Below are 23,078 nucleotides of genomic sequence, written 5' to 3' on the forward strand. Positions count from 1 at the left end.
GTTCTTGGCCCCAAAATTGTCACCGTTTCAGGTTTCAATGGTGCGCACATTGACAGGATAAACTTTAACTAAAATTTAAGTGGGCAATGTTAGTGGGCAGTGGGCAGTGGGAAGTTGGTAGTTGGTTTGCGTCCTTTGGCCCGAAGCTTGAATTTTAAATTACTATAAAATGTCCGATAATGAAAGGCAGGCAAGCAGGTTTTGGTTACCAAGCAGAAGGCCTTGAATAATAATGGTTTTAAATTACATTTCCAGTATGGTTGGCTAAGGGAAACTTTTTCTTTAATTTGCTGTAACAACGTGGGACGTGGATGTATTGCCTGTAGGTTTACGAGTTGCTAATTTTCTGAAATAAAAACTTAAATTTAATGAGTGTTAAATCCTTGAATTTCGCTAAAGGAAAAATGTAAACTGCCTGCAACAAACGTGTCTTAAGAAGGTTTAAATAATTCGCAGACGGGCCAAACGTTAATGAAACCAACAGACTAATCTTCCCACTCCCAAAGCACCCCCTCCGTAGAAGCTCAAACCTAATGCTAAGTGCACTTATGGCTAATTTGGCAATCATTTAGGCACTCAGCCCGCCAATCAGTCAGTCAGCCAGTCAGTCACTCAGACAGCCAATCATCGGGAGTCTGCGATGTGGCCAGAAACAGGATTGTAATTGGATTGCCGGCTGGGCTTGTTGTAATGGCTGCGATCCTGAAACTCAATTGCAAAACGCGTTCAGATTTGAGCTCTTCGGTTACTGTTACTGTTGTTTAATCAAGCGACAAAAATCAATAGGGCAATAGGCCAGCACTGCGTATACATGATTTTTGACAGGCTTGGCCATGTCTGTTTGCAGTTCGATAAAACGCCAGGCAAATACTATAAATTAGGAAAAAGGAAGCGCTATCTGCACTTAGCAGAATGCCATCTTGGCCAACAGCTGGTGTCCAGCAATCTCAATTTAAATCATAAAATATTTAGCCAATCGATAAATATGAATTACGTTCTTCGAGTACTTCGCACGTTTAATTAGAGCAAGCAAACACTTTGGACAGCTCCTCGAAATCCCAGGGCTCAAATGCAATTTCTTATTTCGCTTGGCCTGCATAATTTTTAGCCATCCGCTTGGGCAAATCCATTCGATAACGAAATAAATTGCTTTCAACAAATGTTCACTGCCTTGATTAATAGCTGAGGCTGAGAGGAGAGTCAGCCAGCCAATGATTGGACAGCCAGTGGAAATCCTTTTTCCTCCCTTTGGTCCTTTCAGCCTGCTGCTGATGAGCGCACATTTACTTAAATGCTCTTGGTTCGGTGGCCGCTCTGGGGCTCTGGGTATTTCCTGTGTGTTTGCGCTGTACGAATTTAATTGAGTGCTAAATGGCACGTAAACTGATAGGTCAACACATATAGACAGGCACACACACACTCGCAGGGTAACAGGCGTTAGATGCTGCCTGGACAAAGTTTTGCACCCAACACTGCCACCACCCCCTTAAGAATCCAAGACCACGTCAAAGGCTAAGGCGTTGTCAAGGACACTAGTGGCTCACCCCTTGCAAACCGCAGCGAACGTGGCCTAATGTGCATCAACATTTCAACAAATCAGCAAACATTTGCTACTCGTAAATTGCGTGGGCCAGCACATGTGTGGCTGTCCAGAAGGGAAATTACTGGAGAGTTCAATTGAATTCATTAAAAAGGAAAGTTTCGTGCAGGTTCTTTAGTTCTTTAGACAGGAACTAGTTCCAAGAAGTATACTTTCTGATGCCATAAAATTAGTGAAAATGTAGAGAAGTAGCTGATTTCCTTTCATAGTTAAATATTCTTTAAAAATGTAGCTCACTTTCTCCATTTCCTTTGAATAAATACACTTTTAATCTTTCAGATTTGCACATCCTTTCGCTTTTTCAGAGCGTCACATTAGCAGGACAATTTGTTGGGTAATCTCCTTTTGGTCTAGCAAGTTGTGGCTCCATTTCCATTTCGCCTCTTGGCCTGGCCAAACTTTTTTGGTCTGATAATCTTGCGAGTCCTTTGAGCGTTAGTCTCTGTGTGTGTGTGTGGGAGTAGATGTGTGAGTGTGTGGGAGAATGGCAGCCGAGATAAACGTCAGCACGTGCAAATAAAGCATTAAAACAGCCGGCCACATATTAAACCAAAGACAGTGGGGGCATTTGCCTTGACCGCAATGACTCAAATGACGAACGGCAAAGGGCACCATCCTGCTCTCCAGGAGCCCCTTGTTGTGGGTCCTGACTTACGCAAACAGTAAGTCAGCCGGCAGACACACACATTGGCAAGGACGCACGTCTCAAGTTTATCAAAGAAAAACGAATGGGTAGGAAAAAAAAAATCAAGAAGAAGTCAGGGGAAAAAAATGAAAGCGAGGAAGCACAAAAAGCTACAAAGAGCACGGGAAATCCAAGGAAAAGCAGTGGTAACAGGTCAGGCCACACTTAATTCATTCGTGATTTATATGAGTCGCTTTCGGGGACTTAAAATGTGGTTACAGCTTTTGGCTTTGGCTCTGGCTCTGGCTCTGGTTGTTGGATTTCTGGCTTTGGCTTTGCCTTTGGCTTTGGATTTTGGCTAAAACTGACGAAACTATGTGTGCGGTCTGCTTTGGGCAAAAGATTTGCCTGCGCTCAATTAAAAATTCCCCTTGAGCTGCTCAAAATTCAATTGGAATTCCCCTTCGGCCATGTCCTTGTCTTCACATCCTCAACCTTAGCCCAAAAAATATATTCCCTGGCATTTTCGACTCGACAAAGTCGAAAGCCAGCAAAACCGCTGATAAAATACATATATATGTAGGAATCTGTATGTATATAGCTTTCTCTACAGGCCAGAGAGACTTTTGGCTAAGCCTGTGAAAACAAGTTTTTTGGCTAGCTGCCGCCGTTCGGCATTTTGTCACTTTGACAAAATTGTTTGGTAGTTTTCTCCCCAGATTCGCCTCTAGATCGTGGCTCCCAACTTCCAACTCCTCTCCTCTCGAGCCCAACTTGTCGTTCAAGTGACATTCAATTATTATTTCAGCCAGGCAGTGCACAAACTTTCCAACGAAACTCAACTAAACGAAACGAGTCGCTGCGACAAACGACAATATTGTTAGAATGTATTACAGTCAGGCAAATGTCCGACTGATAGTCAGATATGGATATAGGGGCATGGTGGGGACAAAGACGAAGGGCCCATAATACGTATTTGCGCATTAAATTCAAAACTTTTCCAAATAGTTTTGTGCCAAATAAAATCAAAACAAATCTGCAAGAAAATACAAAAAATAGAACCATAAGTATGCAAAGCTGCTCTGTGCGTGTATAAACTATATAATAAAATGAAAATGAAAATGAAAATGAAAACTTTTAAATTACATTTTCAATGAGCAATGCTGAGACACACAGACTCGAAACTCAGTCTCCATTATACAGCTTAGACAGGCATTTTAACTGATTAAAACAGAATTGAGGTAGTTTTTTATTTGGAAAACTTTTGCATCAGCAAGATGTTTTCTACCTGGCACTCGTTGCCCGGGATTTTCTTATAGTTTTAGGGCATCTTACAGCAGAAAATGTCGATAAGAACAGCATCAGCATAGTCGTCAGTGTCTCACTGAATAAATTTCGATAAAAGGCAGTGCAATTTTGAGTTTTACTTCTCTGAATAAGTGACAGCCAAAGATGTATCTTGCCTTTTTGGGCAATATAAGTTGTTTGCCTAAGAAGTTCTTAATTAAAATCTGAATTTTATAGGTAAACTTGTTAAATACTTCAGAGATAGTTTCATAGATTCCCCTAATAAACTAACTATTACTCACATCAAAATCTGTTCCAAACCTAGCTTGAGCCACCTAAAATATGAGTTTGTAACCAAAATAAATATGCCACACCTGTAAAAAGCGTAATTCCTATACTTGGCTATGCACAAAAATCACAGAAACGCTAAAAACTTTGTGCTCGATTTTGCAAACAATTTTCCCCCGGCGAAGCTTAGGTAAATTCCGAATTGTGAATGCAAATGCGAGTGGGTGTTTCTCATTTTCCTTTCTATATATTTTTTTTTTTTGGATTTTTCGCCGGATAACTCGTAATTTGAACTCGAGGCTGCCGCCGCCCCCCAAAAAGCGTGCAGCTTAAAATTAATGACAGCGACGTAAATGTCAACGCAGTATGAAAAACAAGCCCAACTTTTAGCCAGCCGCAACGTGTGGCAAAAACAATAATAAAGACCAAGGGGTTTTCGCTGGAAGGGAGGGTTGAAAATAGGGGCGATGCATGGCTTCCGGTTTTTGTTCGCGCTCTGGTATTCGCCGCCACGCCCAGTTCCTGAGGCCGCCCCGTTTTTGGTGAACTCCTTGCCAACGGCATTGCGTGCTCGAGTGTCACATATGCACATTTTATTTATAAACTTGCAGCAAAGTGGAAAATAAAACAAAACAGAAAAAAAAGAGGAGCGAACGACTCCGCGGAATGCAATGCCACCTCAACGGGTAGCTCCTTTTTGCTTCCTTTTTTTTACTCCTTTTTTTACAACTTGCCCCGGCGATAAAGTCCGTGAAATGCTTATCATGCCCAAACCGGATGTGCACAGTGTCAAGGAGCAGGAGCAAAGCGTTTTTATGTCCCACGACGGTTTAATGCATAATTGAAAAGCACGCAAAGTGAAACAATAGACCAAAGCCCAACGGTTCAGCTGCTCAGCTGAGTTTTCAGTTTCGAACGAGGGCCATTTAACCCATTGCCGACTAATGGCTATATAGGGGCATAGCTCTGGCATTAGCCTTAAAATATTTGCCAAATACTAGTAAATCTCTAACAATAAAATAAACATCAGTTGGCAAGCAGAAGTTATGTTGGGAGAAAACCCTTTTTTGTTTGGGTAAATTTAGAGGTAGCTCTGCTCTTAATAGCCCTCACATTCTGAGGTTTAATTTTGTGAAATATGCAACACCACAATTTGCATCTCCCTTTGTCAGGTAAAAGCACAATTAGGACTTGTCAACAATTTCTAAATTCTTTCTTATATTTGTCTCTAATTGTCTTTGTTATGAATAGGCTTGGAACATTAGATAGATGCAAGGATGGTTTATTGAGCTTAATTTTGTAAAATATTCAGAAAGGTTAAACTATCAAATAGGGAGAAGGATACTCCAGTTTTGTAAAATGAAAATTTTAAGTGAATAAATATTAAATTTAACAATTATGTAATTTGTTAAGCAAAGTTCGAAGAATTCTTTAACCAAATAAGCAAAAGAAACTTTATCTCTCTTTCTGATGAAGGCAGCTTAAAACCGTCTTAGTCTTAATTGAATTTTCTGCCTTGCTGGCAGCTTCCTAACGGCTTCCCATTGGCCATGTAAAACACAAATTAATGGCAATCAACATTTCTGCCCATTTGCCCTTGTTTGCACTTGATAATGGAAATTATTTAATATTTACGGGCTCAATTGGGCGCCAAACAATTGCGCTAATGAACTGTGTAATTTCATTTTTAGACGACCGGAAAGAAGTCGCATCAAGTGGTTAAAGTTAAGGAGGGGGGGTGGAAAGGAAAGGGCGTTCTAATTGTGGGCGGGTAATTGAATGGCGCTTAGGAAAACCAAATCGCAGCTTTATGTCGCTCTTTGGAGGCACTCGGAAAGTGCCGAGAAGAAGTGGCTGTCAGCCGACATCCGACATAAACTGCACAAACAAAGCGCGTTTAAGAAAATGTAAAAATACTGCCAAAGTATGCAAAGCTGCTCGTAAAAACACTCGAAACTACGTGCATGCAGTTCAGTTCGTCCTGCGGCGTCCCGTCGTCCCGTCGTCCTGTCGTCCTGCCTCCTTCGTCCTTGAGCATGAGTTTTGTGTGGAAGTTGGAACTAGTTGGTAGTCGGTTGCTTAGCTGCATCCTTCCATGACCGGTTTCCTTCCTGAAAATCCATCAGCGCTAATTTTGCATATTTCAGTTAGCATTTTTGTTCGGTTTTTGTGTTTTTTCTTTATTTTACTAGCAGCTCCTTTCATTTCAGTGCACTTTATTCGCCTTTGTTTGGCTAAGCCGGCTTGTGACTTGTGTTTTCCCAGCCTCGAAAAGCCCGAGGATATAGATATCTATATATATGTATGAGTTATGCAGCGTCTGGAGAAAGGTCGTCGGGATCTTGGCTCTGATGATGAATTATGTGCGCCACGTACGTTATTAATAATTCCAGTGCTGTCAACAAATACATTGTCTTGTGCCGCAATGTCTATGCCTCCCACGCTCGGCCACATTGCGTATGCGTGATATGTTTGTATGCTAGTTGTCTGGGTGGGGACAGGGAGGGGCCTTACGATAGTCCCCCAAAACTAGGCATCATCCAAATTTATTGGCCATCTTGTTGTGCAGCCGAGTACGAATTCGAATCGAGGGTCCCTCGACGACCCACGCAATATGTTTACAACAGATTGAAGGGGATGCCCCTTATCAAGTATACGCCGTGTATTACAAACCTACCCCTTCTGCGCTCATCACGCATACGCCGTGTATTACATCATAGCTACTGTTTGTTTGCACATCATTGTACAATGTACACAGTACAGCCTATAGTCTACAGTCTACAGCGACTCAAGTGGCAAAGTTAATGGGTGGAAAAATTCAACTCAATCAATTACCAGGACAACACACACTCTGGCCAGCTGAACATGTGTAATTGATGCGAGTCCTTAAAGGTGTTTTGTGTTATTTATGTTGAGAGGCCCTCCTTTGGCCTCAGCCTCGCGTGCAAACACACTTTCAGCTTGGAGTATTGTCGATGTGTTAACAGGACCACTTCATTTTGACAATTAAACGGTTACATTGTATGCTCTCTGGCTTTCTCTGATGAGATTTGCAATTAAATTGAGTCAATCGACAGATAAATCGTTTGTCAAATCAATTTATCAACAGGCAATGGCAGAAATTAGCTAATTATTCGATGGTCGGCAGTTTGATGATTAAATATTTCATACGCTTCGACTGACACTGAGTTTGTCCGACCAGAAATCCCAAATCTCTGGCGACCTCCCCATGGCTCCTTTGGCCCAAAAACCAAACACTGCAGCATTAATTAAATATTTATGCACCATACACAAGCAAACAAACAAACAAACAAACCGGCAAACAGACAACAAACACTTATGCGAGGCCAAACAGAGCGCAACAAATAAAGACGGTCAATTCAGTTACGGCACGCTGACTCAAGGAGTCGCCAGGATATATACTATATAGAGTCATATACTCACACAGACAACTCGTACTTGAACTCATATATGATACATATATATACTCGCATGTCCCTACATTCACTTGCTTTTATTTACCGCTTTAACATGTAAGCTCAAGACAATGCAATAAAGTTGAAATTAGTTCGGGCCATAATTTCAGGTGAACATCCGGAGGCAATGCAAACTGGTTCATCCGGTTGTCAGTACAATTGGCTGACAATCGTCCTGCTCCTGGGCCTTGTCCTTTGCTACAGTCAACAATGCAGCTCGGCCGTGCCAGCGTCATTAACATCACCATTACCATTACCATCGCAATTACCATTACCAGCGGCAACGGCAACAGCAACAGCAACAGCAACCGGAGAAAGTACATCCAGTGAAAGTGTGGCAGCCGCAACAGCAACATCAACATCAACAATAACATCAACGAGGAAGCGGTGTCCTGTGGTCAAAAGTTGCCGCCAGACCGCCGGTCATGTCCTGGCCAAAAGGTCCTGTCACAGATGATCGAATGAAGGCCACAACAGCCCCCAACTAAATAGAGTAATTTAAAGAGCCACCCACATGAAATGTGAGTGCAACTTCGACTAAGTATCTCTGAGTGTGTGAATGGATCGGTTGAGGGTTTGCCATTCAGCCGTTTAGTATGTCAGTTTTAAACTTGTACTCGACAACCACATTGCATAACAATGGCGCAGAAGGGGGCTTTTGATTTTTATTTCCCAACTTATCTAATTATTATCACAAATAATTTAAATTTTAATTTTACTCAGCAAATTCGAGAGGATTAATAATCCTTTTGGCCATAAATCAACTCTTTAAATCATATTAAATTCTTTAATTTTTTTACCCACCACAAACTCTTCATTAAGGCCTGTTAATTAAAATATAAATATCTATTCAAAAATGTCACCCAACCTGCCCCGACTGCCCAAGCCGTTGTCCAGCAAGGTTATTATATAAATAATACCTTATGTAAGCATATTGATTACAGTTTAATGTGTATATTTAAATAAAATCAAAACTTACCCCATAGGATGTGTGTAAATAACGAACTTAAATATAATTACGAAAGGAAATAAATAGATGTGTGTATCGGAAACATAGCGGGAGTGAGTAATCTCTATGGCCGGCGGCTCTGACTCTTTTTAATAAATTAATGAATAATCAAATAAAGTGCAGTGTACAGTGGAGGCTCGCTCCATGCTAAATAATTAGATAAAAACGTAGACAAGCCAAATAGCAGTGAGTCATAAAACATTTAAATTGATTGCCATATCATGCAAATATTTGCACTGCGCAATTTTCCACCAAACCAAGCCAAATGTAAATTCGATTTTCTGCTTTCATATTCGCCCACGCACAAAATACAATTTATTTAATTTTCTTTTTTTTTTTTATTGCCTTGATATTAATGTCACAGTTTCATAATTGACGGTAAGCCGACCTGCCGCATTTCCAATTGATTAAAAAATTCCTCGCAATATTTATCTAATAATTTCCTTAAAATTGCTTAAATATTTGCAAAAATTGAATACATTTTAAATGTCATTTTCAGTTGACACGATTACCTTTACTTAATAATAGCTTTCCCATTAGTTTTCCCATCTTAATTAAAAACTGCGGCGTTCTGAATGGCCACCAACTGTGAATGATTTGCCTGTTTTTTGTCCACAATAATTGCCATGGCCAGAGTGTATAGTAAATACAGAAATAATTATAGCCAATAGAAAAAAGTGAATGCCTAACTATTCCACCCAATAAATTGATTTAATTAAGCATTAAAATGTGAAAAATTCAAATATCAGATTCGATTTCAGGACCGCTGAAAGAAAACACTCTCTGTTGACCTACCGCAAATATTATATTTCATAATTAAAATTATTAAACAACAATTTGCAGCTAGGCAGGCCCGCAAATTAACTAACATTTGCCATTCAAATCAAGCAATAACCAATTAAAATGTGATGTGATTTCAGCCATCTTGTGTTTGGGCACAATTATAATGAAACATAATTCGGAATTAAGGATTGGCATTTTGTTTGCATCGCCAACAGGCAGGAAAAACTAATTTTATTAATTTCCGTTAAGCTGTAAAAATAATGTTAGTCATAAGCCAACTTTACGAGTGCTGATATCGGCAAATTGTGCCATAACCGATAATGTTTAAACATTAAATTTATTTCCAATTAAAGGTTTTTATGTTCTTTCTAGTTTAAAAGTTATAACAGAGAGGAAGGTCGACTCAATTAGAAATATTTTAAATGGCAGGTTCAATTTACTAATTTGCCATCTTTCCCTCCCATCCCCGACTCCAGCTAATCTCCTAATTGTTAATGCAGCCATAGCCCCACAGAACATGAATATATATGCTTGAGTTTAAGTGTGAATACGAGCATATGCCAGCCAATTTGAAATTCTAACTCAACGGAATGCTAATGCCATAAGCCCACAAGCATTCGCCATAAACCTTTAAAGCGCAGTACATAAATCTACATAAGTAAATATATATATATATACAGATATATAATATATCCGTATGCTCGTAGGCCATCAGCTAAGTAATTCCTGTATATTAAAGTTAATTAGTGAAACTCTAGAATTATGCATTAGCCAAGTAAATTTGCATACTGTGTGCGACTAAGGACATAGTTAAATAGTAATAATTAATAGAAATAAAGCAATCGAACTGTGTAAAACGAACTACTTTTAACTGTTGATTAAAACAAAACGAAAGCTAAATGGCAGAACTAGTGAAGGCATAATATGAATATACATTAATGAATTCATAAAGAAACATAGCAAAACATTACAATAATAAACAAATAGCAACGATAACAAAAGGCAAACAGCAGGGCCTATGAAAGTGAATAAAAACCAGAGTGTTTGTTGTTTGTCTTTCGATTGCAATGATTGTCGCCACATTGTATTGTAAAACAGCAAACAAACATGAGCAGAAACCAAACACAAAAACAAACGAAAAAACAAAATGCGATACGATTAAAATTTTTTATTTAAAAATTAACCCATGGTGTGGCGTTTTCAATCGGGGGCTTAGCTGTGTTAAAGGCACTGCCTGGCGCTCAATTATTTATGCAAACTACAAGGGAACCCAACCAGCTGGCTGCATCCTCCAGCGACATTCGAAGAAGAATGAAAAATAAGCTGCAACGTATGCGTGTGTCACATGTAATCGCTGGATTATAGACAGCTTCGGCCAGGATGGCAGGATGGCAGGACGGCAGGATGGCAGGCGTTGAAAACTGGGTCAGCAAATAAATCGAAAAGGCTTAAAACAAGGAAAAGGAGAGCCCATAGAACAGCCATGGACAGTCGAAGTACGCAGCTTATGCACACCGACCAGATTGCTTCTGGGCAAGGAGTAGGAGTAGATCCAAGGACATGGGTGTGGTAAGTAACCTTTTCTTCATGTACGAGGGGGTGTGCGACTGCAAGGAGAACTCACAACAATTTACATTTGTTGTCCTGCTGATGTGTTACAATAACACACGAACACACACACAGGACATTCTTCCTTTTCTAATTACTTTCAGCTCAATTCACGTAAGAGAAAATAAATAGAGCTCACGCCTGAGATATTCTGCCTTAAAGTATTTAAAAAGGATGTGGTTTTGATTGCTCATCAAGGAACTTTAAGTTAAGGAAAGGTTTGTTACATTATTTGATCATAAACTTTAGAGATTTCACGTCTAAATGTCTTTTCATTTCCTTACAATACATTTTTCCTGAATTTTTCTCTAATTCCTGATTATATCTTCCTCCCAAAACAGGTACCCATAACCATCGTGTATCTTCTTTCACCAATGAAAGCTTTTTAATTAAAAATTGACTAATTAAAAATTGTCTAATTTTGGCACTCCGCTGAGCCCTGAAATTCTGACAGCCAGGCCTTACAGGAAACCCCGCATTTGCGAGCAAAATGTGCTCGTATTTTAGGCTCGAGCTCATTAATTAACTATTACTCGATGGGCAGCTGTGAAATGCGAAACAAAAAAGGAAATGCAGCTGTAATTCTATTAAATTGGCCCCACAAATTCCAGCTTATCCGCATGCATCTCCATGCTCAAATTCGAAATAATAACAATCATGTGACCGCAGGCAACCCAAATAGCCGTGGTCTCTATTCCATAGTCCGTAGTCCGTATTTTGTATTCCGCAGTCCAGCTAAAATGCAATGAGAGCCCAAAAGTTGTGGCCCGATTTTTAAGGCCATTTTGCGACTGCGTTGGCATAAAAATATTTATACGCTCACTTGAGTCCAAATTGATGCCCGCTGCTTATGCAAATTTCTGGTTGCCTAAGCAACCGCAGTGCCAAGCTGTTGTTGGCTGGATTTCGGATTTTGGATTCGGGATGTAGAGAAATCAAGGAAAGCCTACCAACCCTGGGACATGGCCATGTAATTTGGCCTGATAGATTCTGCTTAATGGCAGGCATTAGAAACATTTGTTGCCCGTACGCCACAGCCACAGGAACAGGACGAAACGGGCGTTGGCTTTAGGGCCATGGATATTGATTCGAGAACAGCACGGGGTCTTGCAAAATCAGTTTTAAACAGGCTTCACGGCGCCACAGACCTCAGAATTTTCCCTACACATTTTCATTTGACAAAATATTTTACACACACACCGCATTCCCACGCTAATTTGACTGAAATTTTAGCTGCCATCAACATACTATTCCCGAAATCCGCAGAATTCCTCAAATGACAGTTGCACGTTGACTGACCGCGGGAGAGGGTATTTAATACTGGCGAATATCCCCCGATAAACAAGCGCATTTCCCGGAAATCTAACGCTTAGTCTTTCCTATTTTGGTTGGCCATTCTGCGAAATACGGAAAGAAAATTTAATGAAAGCGCAAAGCGACTTCTCAAGAATTCCTAAGGGTTACTTTTCAATGGAAGTTGAATTTTTGCATTAAGGTTTTCTATTAAAAGTTTACAAGTGTCTAGCCCTTATTCTGGGTAAAAATAACTTAACCTTGACGAGTTTGTTAGGTAAGCAGATTACTTATTATTATATTACACAAGTCGAGAGTATTAATAAAGCTTAAAGTTAAATCAAAGATGAAAATAACAATCAGTTCATACGGAAGGCCTAATTTAATCATTCGAAAAACCTTTATCTATGCCCTGATTACGAAGGATTCCCTGGGCACATACAATTACCAGCGTACCACATTATTTTTCGAGGGCGTTCAGTGTCAACGGGTGTTTGCGCCACAGGGGCGTGGTCACGGCCAATGTGGTCGGGCGTAAACTGGCCGCTACAGCAACCGCATGAAATGCCAGTTGAATTATAGACCATTTGAATGAAATTATTTTAATTGCGTAAATCACTTTGCAGCCAAACCGAAAATTCAACAATGCTGCGGTGCATTCGGTGGGCGGCATTACAACGGGGCGTGGCAGAGGAAAAATGAAGTATGCGTGGTGCGAAGGGGGAGGGAGTAAAAATTAAAGTGTGAGCATGCCACTGGCACACTTATTGGCCAATCTCATTTAATACCCACCACTTTTGCGGACTTTGTGGGCTAACAAAGCAGAGGAATGGCTGGAAAGGATGGTGGCACTTAAATGGGGTTACTAAAAAGGACCGAGGGCCATCGAGAATTTAACCGAAATATTTCTGTTTGCATATTTGCACTCCATTCCCCGATAATTGTTTTCGCTAGGTCGACACAATGGAAATAAATTCCGCCAACAATTGGGCACAGCTTCATTCCCATTTGGGGAAGGGAGGATGCGGGTGCCACTTGCAATTGCAACTATAATTTGTACAAATTATCGCCAATATTATGAAAGCATTTTTGTGCGCACACACCGCATGCACAGTTCTAATGGAGCACACGGCGTATGCGTGATATCAATAAATGCATATTTTACATGCAGCGCGGCACTTGAAGCCCCGATAAATGCAATGTTTCCATAATTTATGAATCGACATGGACAGATGGGGCAAATATTTGCAAACACTCTTCGTGCATTACATTAATAAAACAGCATAAAAGCCAGTTCAAAGGTCGCCCTAACTTTATGCTCTCCTGCAAGTATTTGCTGGCGCGGCAATCGTTTTTGGTCCGCGGAGCATGTCCTGCGAAAATCGCTGGACAAAATAACTTAGCCCGACCTCGCACCCCAAATGCACGCTTCAATGGTGTTGGCCTAGAATTTATGGCAAAAAATATAAAACAGTAGCGGACAAATAAGAAAGTTTTTCTCAAGGAAAAAGTATTAAAACTAAAGGAACTACTTGAAAAAAAAAGGATACAAATTTTAAATTTTTCAATACTTTTGAATCAGAATTTAATATTCAATCAATATAAGTTAATTCTCTATGATCTTATGTTGACCTCCATTGTGGGAAAAGTATGGAAACTGGTAAGTGTTCGGCTTGCAGGCGATTTTGTTTGACTCTCGAGTGGTTATTGTTATCAGCCGAGCGATATAGCCATCATAGGAGATATGCGTGACGGGGCATGATAAATGATGATACCTCTTCCCCCTCCTCTCTGTAAATAAGGCTTAGTGCTGCTGAGAGAGATTGTGGCTATGACTACTAGAACTATGAACTATGAACTTATGGCATATTTGCTCGCCTTCAGCAGCAATCGACTGCACTTAGCGTTAAGTGGGCTTACTCCACTCACGCTGCCAGCCAGCTGATTTCAATGCCCGCCAGAGAGCCACTTGTCGACGTCTTCAATTGAAGGCGGCGCCGTTGACACGACATGAGCCTCGTATCCCACATCCACTTTCAGGATCAGTGATAGCACCACTAGGTTGACTCGAGCGGACATGAACTTCCTGCCTGTCATCTCGGTTTCCTTACATCCTGCATCAGCCCGGCCGGATGCACTGACACGAGATTCGGATACAGCCTACTGGCTAGGCAGTGGTAACGAACTGTAAGTAGTAATGCAATATAAAGAAAAATAAAGTAATAAAACTGTCTATACAGTTCATTCACCATTGATTAGAAAGTTCAAAGTTTATGGTTTTCAGAATTCGTTGCGAGTCATCTCATAGCCAGTTATTAAAACTGCATCCAAATACTTAGAATATTCCATTACCTCGTTACTTAAAAGAACAAAATCAAAAATATGTTAACTCAAACTAACACATAAACTTCATAAAAACAAACTTCGAAAACAAAACCTAAATATCCTTGTCAAAGCCACCTATACGGTTAAATCAGGAACCAGCCAGTTCTTAGCAATTTCGCCAGGTGGCGCAGCACTTGCACTCAAACTCAACTTCGAAACGAGCGAATGTTTGAATAACTGCTTTCTATTAATGATACATATAACGGTTTTTATGAGCATGTAAAATGTAATGTCTTTTACTGTTTAAATTTTAACAACGCACAAATAACTTTTGTTTACTTATACTAACGGTTTTTTAACAAATGGCTCCTTTTATTAGAAACAAATTTGAATTGATTTTCGTTAAAAATAAACATGTGTGCCTTTATTCTGTATTATATACCTAAAGTATACATATTTATCTTCCTATTTCCATCTACAACTAATGAAGAGGAAACCCTGCATAGGTTTCTTAAGACACAATTGACACTTCAAAGAACTTAATTAAATACTCCAAAAATCATTTTCATCAAATTCACATAATTCGATTAAATCTCTATTATTCACAGGAAGCCAATCGTGACCACTCCTAGATAAAGTCTCAATTTGACTTGGAATAGCTGAAACCCCTCCGTTCGACTCTCCGGCAAAGGAAACGCAGCGGGCTGCAAAATAATTGTCTTGTCAACTTATGGATTTCGCATTGTTTGGCCATTTCCCAAGGACATCATCAATCAGGCCAGCAAGGACGAGCCACCCTAAATCCACACACACACACACACACACACGCTCCTGGACTGGCGCACATATGCCACTTATTGGTGTCACGACCATCATCAGAATGACGGACCACTTCCAGTTTCTGGGGCTTACTCTTATTTTAACCGGCAAAGGAAAAAACGTCGATCAACTTCCGCCCGAGACATGACCAATAAAAAAGGGTTAAATCGGGCCAAAAACGAGGACAGAAGACGCTTTGGTTGCCAACACAATGACAAACTAATTAAAATGCAAAACACTTTCCTATTTTTAATTTTCACCATTCTCACGGTCTTTTCTTCTTTTAAGCTGGCTGCCCACAAGGATTTTGGCAAGGAAACAATTTTTATTAAAATTAAACCAAATCTGTTATTGCTTTGTGAAGGACATACAGGGAAGACTCGTAATCGAAAATCAGGTTTTAACTTTGTAATATGATTTTTGTTTTAATTGTTTTTAACGACTGCTCACTGTACTTGGGCTTCTATCTATTGGCATATTGGAAAAGTGCCATGCCACGACCTTTTTAGGTTCCTTTTTATATTTTTCTCCTGCAATTTTCTTCTCCTCGTTTTTGTTGCTTTAGCGCCTTCTGGAGTCGCCTTCGCCTCCTTTGGGTCCTGGTCAGTTGCCATTTTAACATATCCCAACAATGTGTACTTTAAGAAAAGCATGTGAATTTAAATGATAAGAATATGAATAAATATGAGGACATTCAACTTAATAGCTTCAACTTAAAACGTTTTAATTATAAAACATTTCCCCTTTCGGTTTTTTCACTAGCTACTAACCATTTAAACTAAATCTTAGATTGTTAATATATAATAAATTTGTAGAAATAATGTTCTGGCCCTATAAGTTCTCCCAGTGCAGATGGAAATACATTTCGGACATACTTATAATCGCACGTGACCATAAGTGCGTCAGTCCGTTTGTCGCTCCCTGCGTCCGAAGATATTTTGTGTATTTCGGTCATGTAACGGTAAAAATTGTTTGCATATTGTTTCGGCCTGGCCAACACGACCATTGTGATTTTGCGTCCCGTTCTCAATATATATATTGGAATATAAATATATATATATATATCTATCTGTGGACCAGAACGTGTGCCAGATTGAATGAGGCAAATGAAGCGATCGTGATGACGCCAAAGACGAAGGCGGCAAACTTTCGTTTGTTGAACAAATTAAAATAAAATGTATATATGTATGTGTATGTGGCGAGGTGGGTCACGCACGTGCGCCTGTGGCTATGCAACGATTTCTGCACCATGTTCTTCCCCTCGAACAACATTCATTCCCCAACTCAAATTAATGGCTGGCAGCGCCATAAGTTATGCAGCTGCATATTAAACACCCGACTGCGATTTCGATACCGATTGCTATATACGGATTCCTATACCGATACCAAGTCGGTGCTGCTGTTTGCCCCGATTCAGCCATGTGGCATTTACACCAATTATCACACACACTTACAGCCCACACAGGCCGCCTGGAAGTTATATCATACATAGCTGGACGGAGAATATATATGGCAATGCTAATGGTCGATTTTCACACGGCTGCTTAAGCAGATTCCTCCTTGGCCCCCATCCATCTATCCATGTCCACAGAATGTGTGTGTGTGTGTGTGTGCATTTGTAGGCTGCATAAGCAAACAAACTAACTGGCCAGATAGATAGATAGATGGCTGGATAGAGATACTGGCCCAGAGACATATAGATAGCCCCTTGGGGTCCGCACATTTGCATTGAGTGCGACCATAAATCAGTTTCATTCAATTCACTTAAGGACATTTTAGGTGCTAATTTCGAGCTGCCCTACTGAGCTGCCATTTGGCCAGCAAAAGTCAGTGACAAGTTGGTCAAATAAATGTTGTGAGATCGAAAATGGATTGGCTTTGGGGGTGAGGCATCTATAACTAACTAGGGCAACCGCATCTTTAAGTTAGTGAATCTGTTTAGCCACTAGAAATTGGGGAACTTAATTGTGCTTTCTGGGAAGTGATTAAGAGAATGTTATTTGAGATTATTTTGGGGGAAACATTGGTCATAAAGCAGACCAGGAACTGCAATATTTTATAACCGGCTTTGGAAAGTGTACTTTCCTTATGTCTGAAAGTGAAATGGCAAACTTTACTTGGCCAACCAGAGCAATAGGTTTTTGCCTTGTCAGAAATATATATATCACTTTGGCCCACACACTGATTGCACTCAAATTGATTCCTGAATACATATTTGCATTTGATTATTTGTTGCTGGTGATTTCTATGCAAAATTAGACCAGGCTTTTTGCCAGTCTCTTTGAGCGTTTGTGTCTGCATTTGAATGTGAAAGTGAGTGTGTGAGTGCTGGTGACACATTTCATTTGATTACATTTCCGTCTCCAAATGGTTGGGCAAACACAGCCTAAGGTTGCCATCACAGTTCGGGGTAATATTGACAACAACAGGTGGGGACGATTCGAAAATCATTGATGTTTTTTTTTTTGCAAGTATGCCGCTCTGATGGAGCCGCTGATATGCAAATGCCTTCATTTTGCAGCTATAACGCGTAAAAATCTGTCAGATCCTGCGGAGGAATCCTGCCACTTCCTCGCCTGACATCGGTTCACCCCACATCCTGTTCTCGTGTTTGCGGTCGCCAAATTCGCGTTGTAAGCCAGGCTATATATGTACACATATCTGTGTGTTTGTGTGGGTCTGTCTGAGTGTCGAAAACAAGCCAACTGATGTGGATGCAACCGAAAAAAAAAAGTTAAGAGACAAATGGGCCAAAAGAAGTGGGAAGGGCAGGGGTGGCGAGAAGAAAAAGCACGTAAAGCAAAGTTGCACTTGCGTAAAAGTTTCTTCACCCTTTTGTTGCAAATAAATTAAGTGCAGGCGACGTTGAGGCTTATTGGCACAGCTTTCGCTTATTTTGTAAACAGCACAGAAATACACTGAGCCGCGCGAGAGGGGAAAGGCAGGCAAAGGAAAAGCGAGCAGGTGGAAAGCCCCCACTGAAAGCGACGTTTCCGCTGTCAGTTAAGTCAAATAACGGTGAGAAGACACGGAGCTGTTGCCGCTACACTGCGAAAATAAAATGGTAGCTATTATCTGAATAAAGAATTAGGAATTAAGCTTACAGTTATTTTATATGCGATCGTCATCGCGTCCGCTTCACCAGATCTTCTCGAATACTCTCTTCGTTCCTTTTGTCCTCGCTGCTTCTCTCGTCGTTTTCTACATCTTTCGCTGAACTTTTCGTCTTTGCCTTAGTCTTCTCCGCGTCTTTTACTTCTTTTGCCAGATGGCTACTCGTCGTCCTTTTAATCTTCTCCTTCGTTTTTTACTTCTTTCGCCAGATGGTCACTCGTCGTCAATTTAATCTTTTTCATCGTTTTTACTTTTTTCGCAAGGTTACCACTCGTCGTTAGCTTTTATTGATATCTCGTCGTTCTTGGTATTTCGTTCGTATATTAACCACTCCCAAATGAAAATTAGGACGAAATAATACAAATTTCTATGATATTCCAGTTCCATTTGCAAAGGGAAAAATATAAAGATATAATAAAATATTAAATAATAATAATAAAATATGCTTAGTACTTTATTTTATTATTATTATTTAATATTTTATTACTTAGTTTTTTAATTTGTGTTAGTAAGTGCTCTTTCGTACACAATTTACCAAACTATTTTCCCTCAGTGTACTATTATAGCAAACTGTTTTGAGGCAGGTTGCAGGTTGCATTTGCAGCGGTTGTCAATGGCCGGGTGGCAGACATTATCAGGACTTCCGCAACCTCGATTCGCGGGCTAGATAGGGGGTAGCGGATTGTGGGCGTGGCAAAAGGCTTGGCAACGGAACTTTGCTGAACAAAACGGAAGTGAATTGTTTCGTGTTTTCCCGCTCCAATCCCTTCAACAGAAGGAATGATTTCCAAAGAACCGCTCAAAGGAGCCTGATTGAATCGATCCAATCGACCGCAAGCACGACTGGTTAACAGAAATGATGAAAAATCAGGCATAAATAATGCACAAGTCAGTCATGCAAAATGCATAAATATATGTGTATATGCAGCACTTAATTAGCGCTCACGGATTTTTAATGGCGTTAATTGCATGGCATAAATGACAGTCGCCAATAAACAACAAAAGAGCCAACCGCCCGCCACTGCTCCATTGGCCGCGTTAATAATCTCGGCAAAAAAGGAGAATTTAATTAGCAACAGTCGCAGACTGTAAAAACAAAACAATTTTCGAGACAGGCTTAAAGTTCAATATTAAATTTAGTGATAAAAAATAGTTGATGCCGCATTTTTTGCCCTTGCAATTGAGTTGGAAAAAATTTCAACTTAAATCGCCTTTTCAATTAATCGAAGATAGTTTTTTGCGGGTAGTAAATTTTGTGGCTTTCAATGGGAGATATATTTGGGTATGGCTTTTTCCAGAAGGGCAGTAAAATTTAAATGAAATTAAAGGTAATTTATTAATAAAATATTTAAATAATATTTACTTACTTACATCAACTATTTTCCGAAAGAGTTAAACAAGAAGTAAGGCCAACTTCTTGCTCCATTTACGGCACTTTCTCACGCTCCACCGATTTATTTTCTGTTCGGTGACACTTTCAGCAGAGTTAGCTGTTAAGTAAATTGTTGAAACGCATGCAGCTATCATAACTTGAATTCCACTGGCTCTGCTCCTGAATGTCCTGTCCTCGCAGGACAAACTTTGCCGAGAGGAAGCGACAGTTGATTTAACACGAAGGCACATACACAAACAGCAGAGTTGCAGACGCGTGCACCTGTCGTCAAAACTTGCATAAGTCATGAAAGCCCCTGGAAAAAAGTACTGAAAAAGGGAAGGGGAAAACTGAAGCCCAACCATTTTCCAACTTCCCCCGAAACGTTTGCATTAAAAATGTCAACTCGAGTGATTCCTGTGACCTGTGCAGAATCCCAAAAGCCGAAACCTGGTTGGATTCTGAAGCGGGATTTATGTGAGCTAATTAAATTTAATGCGCTTTGTGCCGCAGTAGTCAATCTGCACGGCAGTCAGGCCTTTCTTTAATTTTTGATCAACTTTTCCAGTGCTGCTGCTTGGCCTGCTGCTTGCCTCGCCTTCAGTTGGTAAATTTAAGGAAAAGTTCCTGCCGGAAAGGCGAGCAAAACTTTATAGGCTTGTTAAGGGAAAAGTTTAGCAGGGCGGCATTTATTTTCGGCAACTCAAAGGCCAAAACTCCCGAGCAGAGGCAACAAATGAAATGAAAACGTGTCAATTTACTTTCTGACAGGCCAGAAACAGAAGCTAAAATGCCCCAGAAAATGCGTGTGTGTCAGTTGCTCGTTTTAATTTCCAATTAATTTATCAAGTTTTTACCAAATTTCCCATGATCTCTCCTCCTTCGATTTTTGATTTGCAGCTTAAAGTTTTTGACTTTTGCCTGTGGTGAAGTTGATTGGCGTTGTTGGCTTATTGAATGGCTCGCACTTTGTCTGTTTATGATCTTGAAACCCTTTTATTATTATTATTTCGCTTTTATATGCTTATGTATGGGCCATAGCTTTGTGGTTTTTGGATTTTCGGGTCCGTCAGTGCCAGCTCGTTTTTATGGCCATTTGACTCCGTTTTATTGTCACACCGCAGCGGAGTGGGTAGACCGAAAACCACTTGGTCGCTTGGCCACTTGGCCACTTTAGAGTTGTCTTTCGGTGTCATAAATTTCGCCACGTCGGCCATTTTGCGGCGTGCTGAGACATTAATTTGATGCCAGCAATGGCTGCTTACCGGGTTTCCGTTTCCTTTTCCTTCCCAACACACAGAGAGAGAGAGAGAGAGCAGAACATAATTTATTTGCCATTATGGAAACTTCATTCGCTGTTGATTGGAAACTTGTAATACAGTATGTGTACTTTTCAATTTCGTGTGAGGCGACGACGACGACGATGTCGTCGGTGGGCAAAACATAATTCCAAGTGCAGCTGAAGTTATGGCAGCCGAAGGAGCCACCAGGATCCATCGAATATATACGTATATATATGTGTGCTGGTGAAGGACGCAGCAAAATGCCAAACGCAAATGTCGCCAATATCCCAATGGCAATCGATGAAAATTTATAGAAAATTGCGCACAAATAAAATTTTACGTTTGTTTGCCTTTCTGTTTCTCTTTTTTTTTTTTCATTTACGATGCCGGCAAGCATTTTGCCTTTTTCTTAACCTGTTTTTCTTTTGGCTTGCGGGAAATGTGGAAATGTGCTTTTCCTTGACTTCTGGCCGTCAATGTGTTTTCTCCGCTGCACCAAAGCGATTTGCATTTGCGATTGTTGTTCCTGTTGCTCAGCGGGGAATCCCATTGCTGTTAATGTTTACGATTGTCGTTTTCAATTTCAGTTAATTGAAACAAGGGCAGCAGGGATGCATTAAGCCCACTCCAAAGGGGGGCCAGCTCATATGAGCTCGACTTCTGGTGAAAATTTGAGCATTGCTTCTCTTTGCTTTGCAGCTTTTCCTACCATTTTTCCATGATTTTTTGTTTGTTTGCAGTTTTCTCTACTTTGAGCGTTTCCCAGGCAGCCATAGTTTATTCTGTTTGCAGTGAAAAGTCTGTTGCAGTCCCTAGCTGGCAACTTTAAGGGATAAAGGCAGCTATTTCAGTCGGAAAAGGTTTATGTTCTACAAAACGTCCAGCTAAGCAGTAAATAGTAAGTCCCTTTGAGGAGAAATCCTAGACCAACACCCTAAATTATTTCGAATTTGAAGTTGAATGAAGGTGTATGTTACTATTTACATGGATTTTGCTTCATTGTACCCTTAAAGTTAAATTTAACAAGCAAAGTAAATGTACTCCGCATAGAGAAGCAAATTAATAAGTCAGTAAGACTAAGCCATTTATAAATCTATAAATAATTAAAGAGAAATATAACCTAACAGATATAAACTTAACATTTCTCTCTCTGCAATCGTGCTTGTTATTTATTTTCACATTTTTTTAATTGGCCTTTGCTGTTGCTGGTGCATAAACAAAGAAATTGTTCTGCCACTAATTAAGTCAATTAAAAATTAAATAAGTTTAACATGGATTCGAATGGGACAGAGCCTCGAGTTTCGTTGTTTGGCCGCATGTTATTGAATGGCCAGCAAGTGTTGGTCAGAATTGCTAATTGCGGTCAGATGTAATTGAGTAACAAAGGAACCGCAGCATCCTGGCCACACACACATTCACACGATCAAACAGGACTATCTCCAAACATAATGTGAAATACCAAAATTCAAAATATAGAGAACCATTGGCAATGGGAAAGCAACCACTTCTGGGCAAATGGCCACCCAAAGTGCTTTTGTCTGGCTAAGCAGAAATGTGGAACACAAAAATTGCATATCGATAAGTAGTAAAAGTATCTGGTATCTGCAGGGAAAACACAAAAACACAAAAACTAAAGAGCCAAGCGAATTTTCCACATCATTAGATGGCCAGCTGGGGAGCTGGTTCGCTGGTATTTCCCTTTCGGCTTTTTTTTTCGGATGGCCAATGCATATTCATCACACGCCATATTAATCAACTCGATTTCGCTCTCCATTTTCGTCCTTTTTCCGCTCTAAAATCAGCATTAAATCCAGGAAAGTGCCAGGATGCATGGAAGGTTGGGTAGGAGTCGTTGGGAACCTTTATGAATGAGTCGCGGAGCTTTCACTAGCCGGCAAGGGTAGCATAATCGTAAAAAACACTTTGTTTACATAGACCACGGAATGGTTATTTTTGGTCTGGCCTCCAGGAAAAGCTCTGGAAAGGCAATAGTGGTAACAGTTTTTCGGTGTTTATAGCAGAAAAGCTTGGAAAGCTGTAAAGGCTTTAGCGTGGCATCAAACCGCTTTTAGCAGGAGTAAAGTATTATAAAAGCTTTTTTGTGAAAGGAATTTCCCTACATTTACCTCGAAGTCCATGAAGAATGTAAACTAATTGAAACTTTTTATATCTTTGGTAACTTAACGCATTTTTATC

At 40.2% G+C, this 23,078-nt stretch overlaps 1 protein-coding gene across 3 annotated transcripts in view; it reads left to right on the plus strand.

Moving 5' to 3' along the window:
* Positions 1-10,214, plus strand: part of LOC108114577 (junctional adhesion molecule A) — a 98,599-nt gene extending 88,385 nt beyond the window's left edge. For 2 of the 3 annotated variants that reach the window (XM_017225629.2, XM_017225630.2), the window contains exon 7: positions 7,369-10,214. In XM_017225629.2, the coding sequence (XP_017081118.1) occupies positions 7,369-7,733 (365 nt within the window). In that variant the 3' untranslated portion in view covers positions 7,734-10,214. The remainder of the gene's footprint in view (positions 1-7,368) is intronic. The other variant, XM_017225631.2, reaches the window with a different exon arrangement.
* The last annotated feature ends 12,864 nt before the right edge of the window (positions 10,215-23,078 follow it).

Source organism: Drosophila eugracilis, unplaced genomic scaffold (assembly GCF_018153835.1).
Source record: "Drosophila eugracilis isolate 14026-0451.02 unplaced genomic scaffold, ASM1815383v1 contig_2154, whole genome shotgun sequence".
NCBI classification, from domain to species: domain Eukaryota; kingdom Metazoa; phylum Arthropoda; class Insecta; order Diptera; family Drosophilidae; genus Drosophila; species Drosophila eugracilis.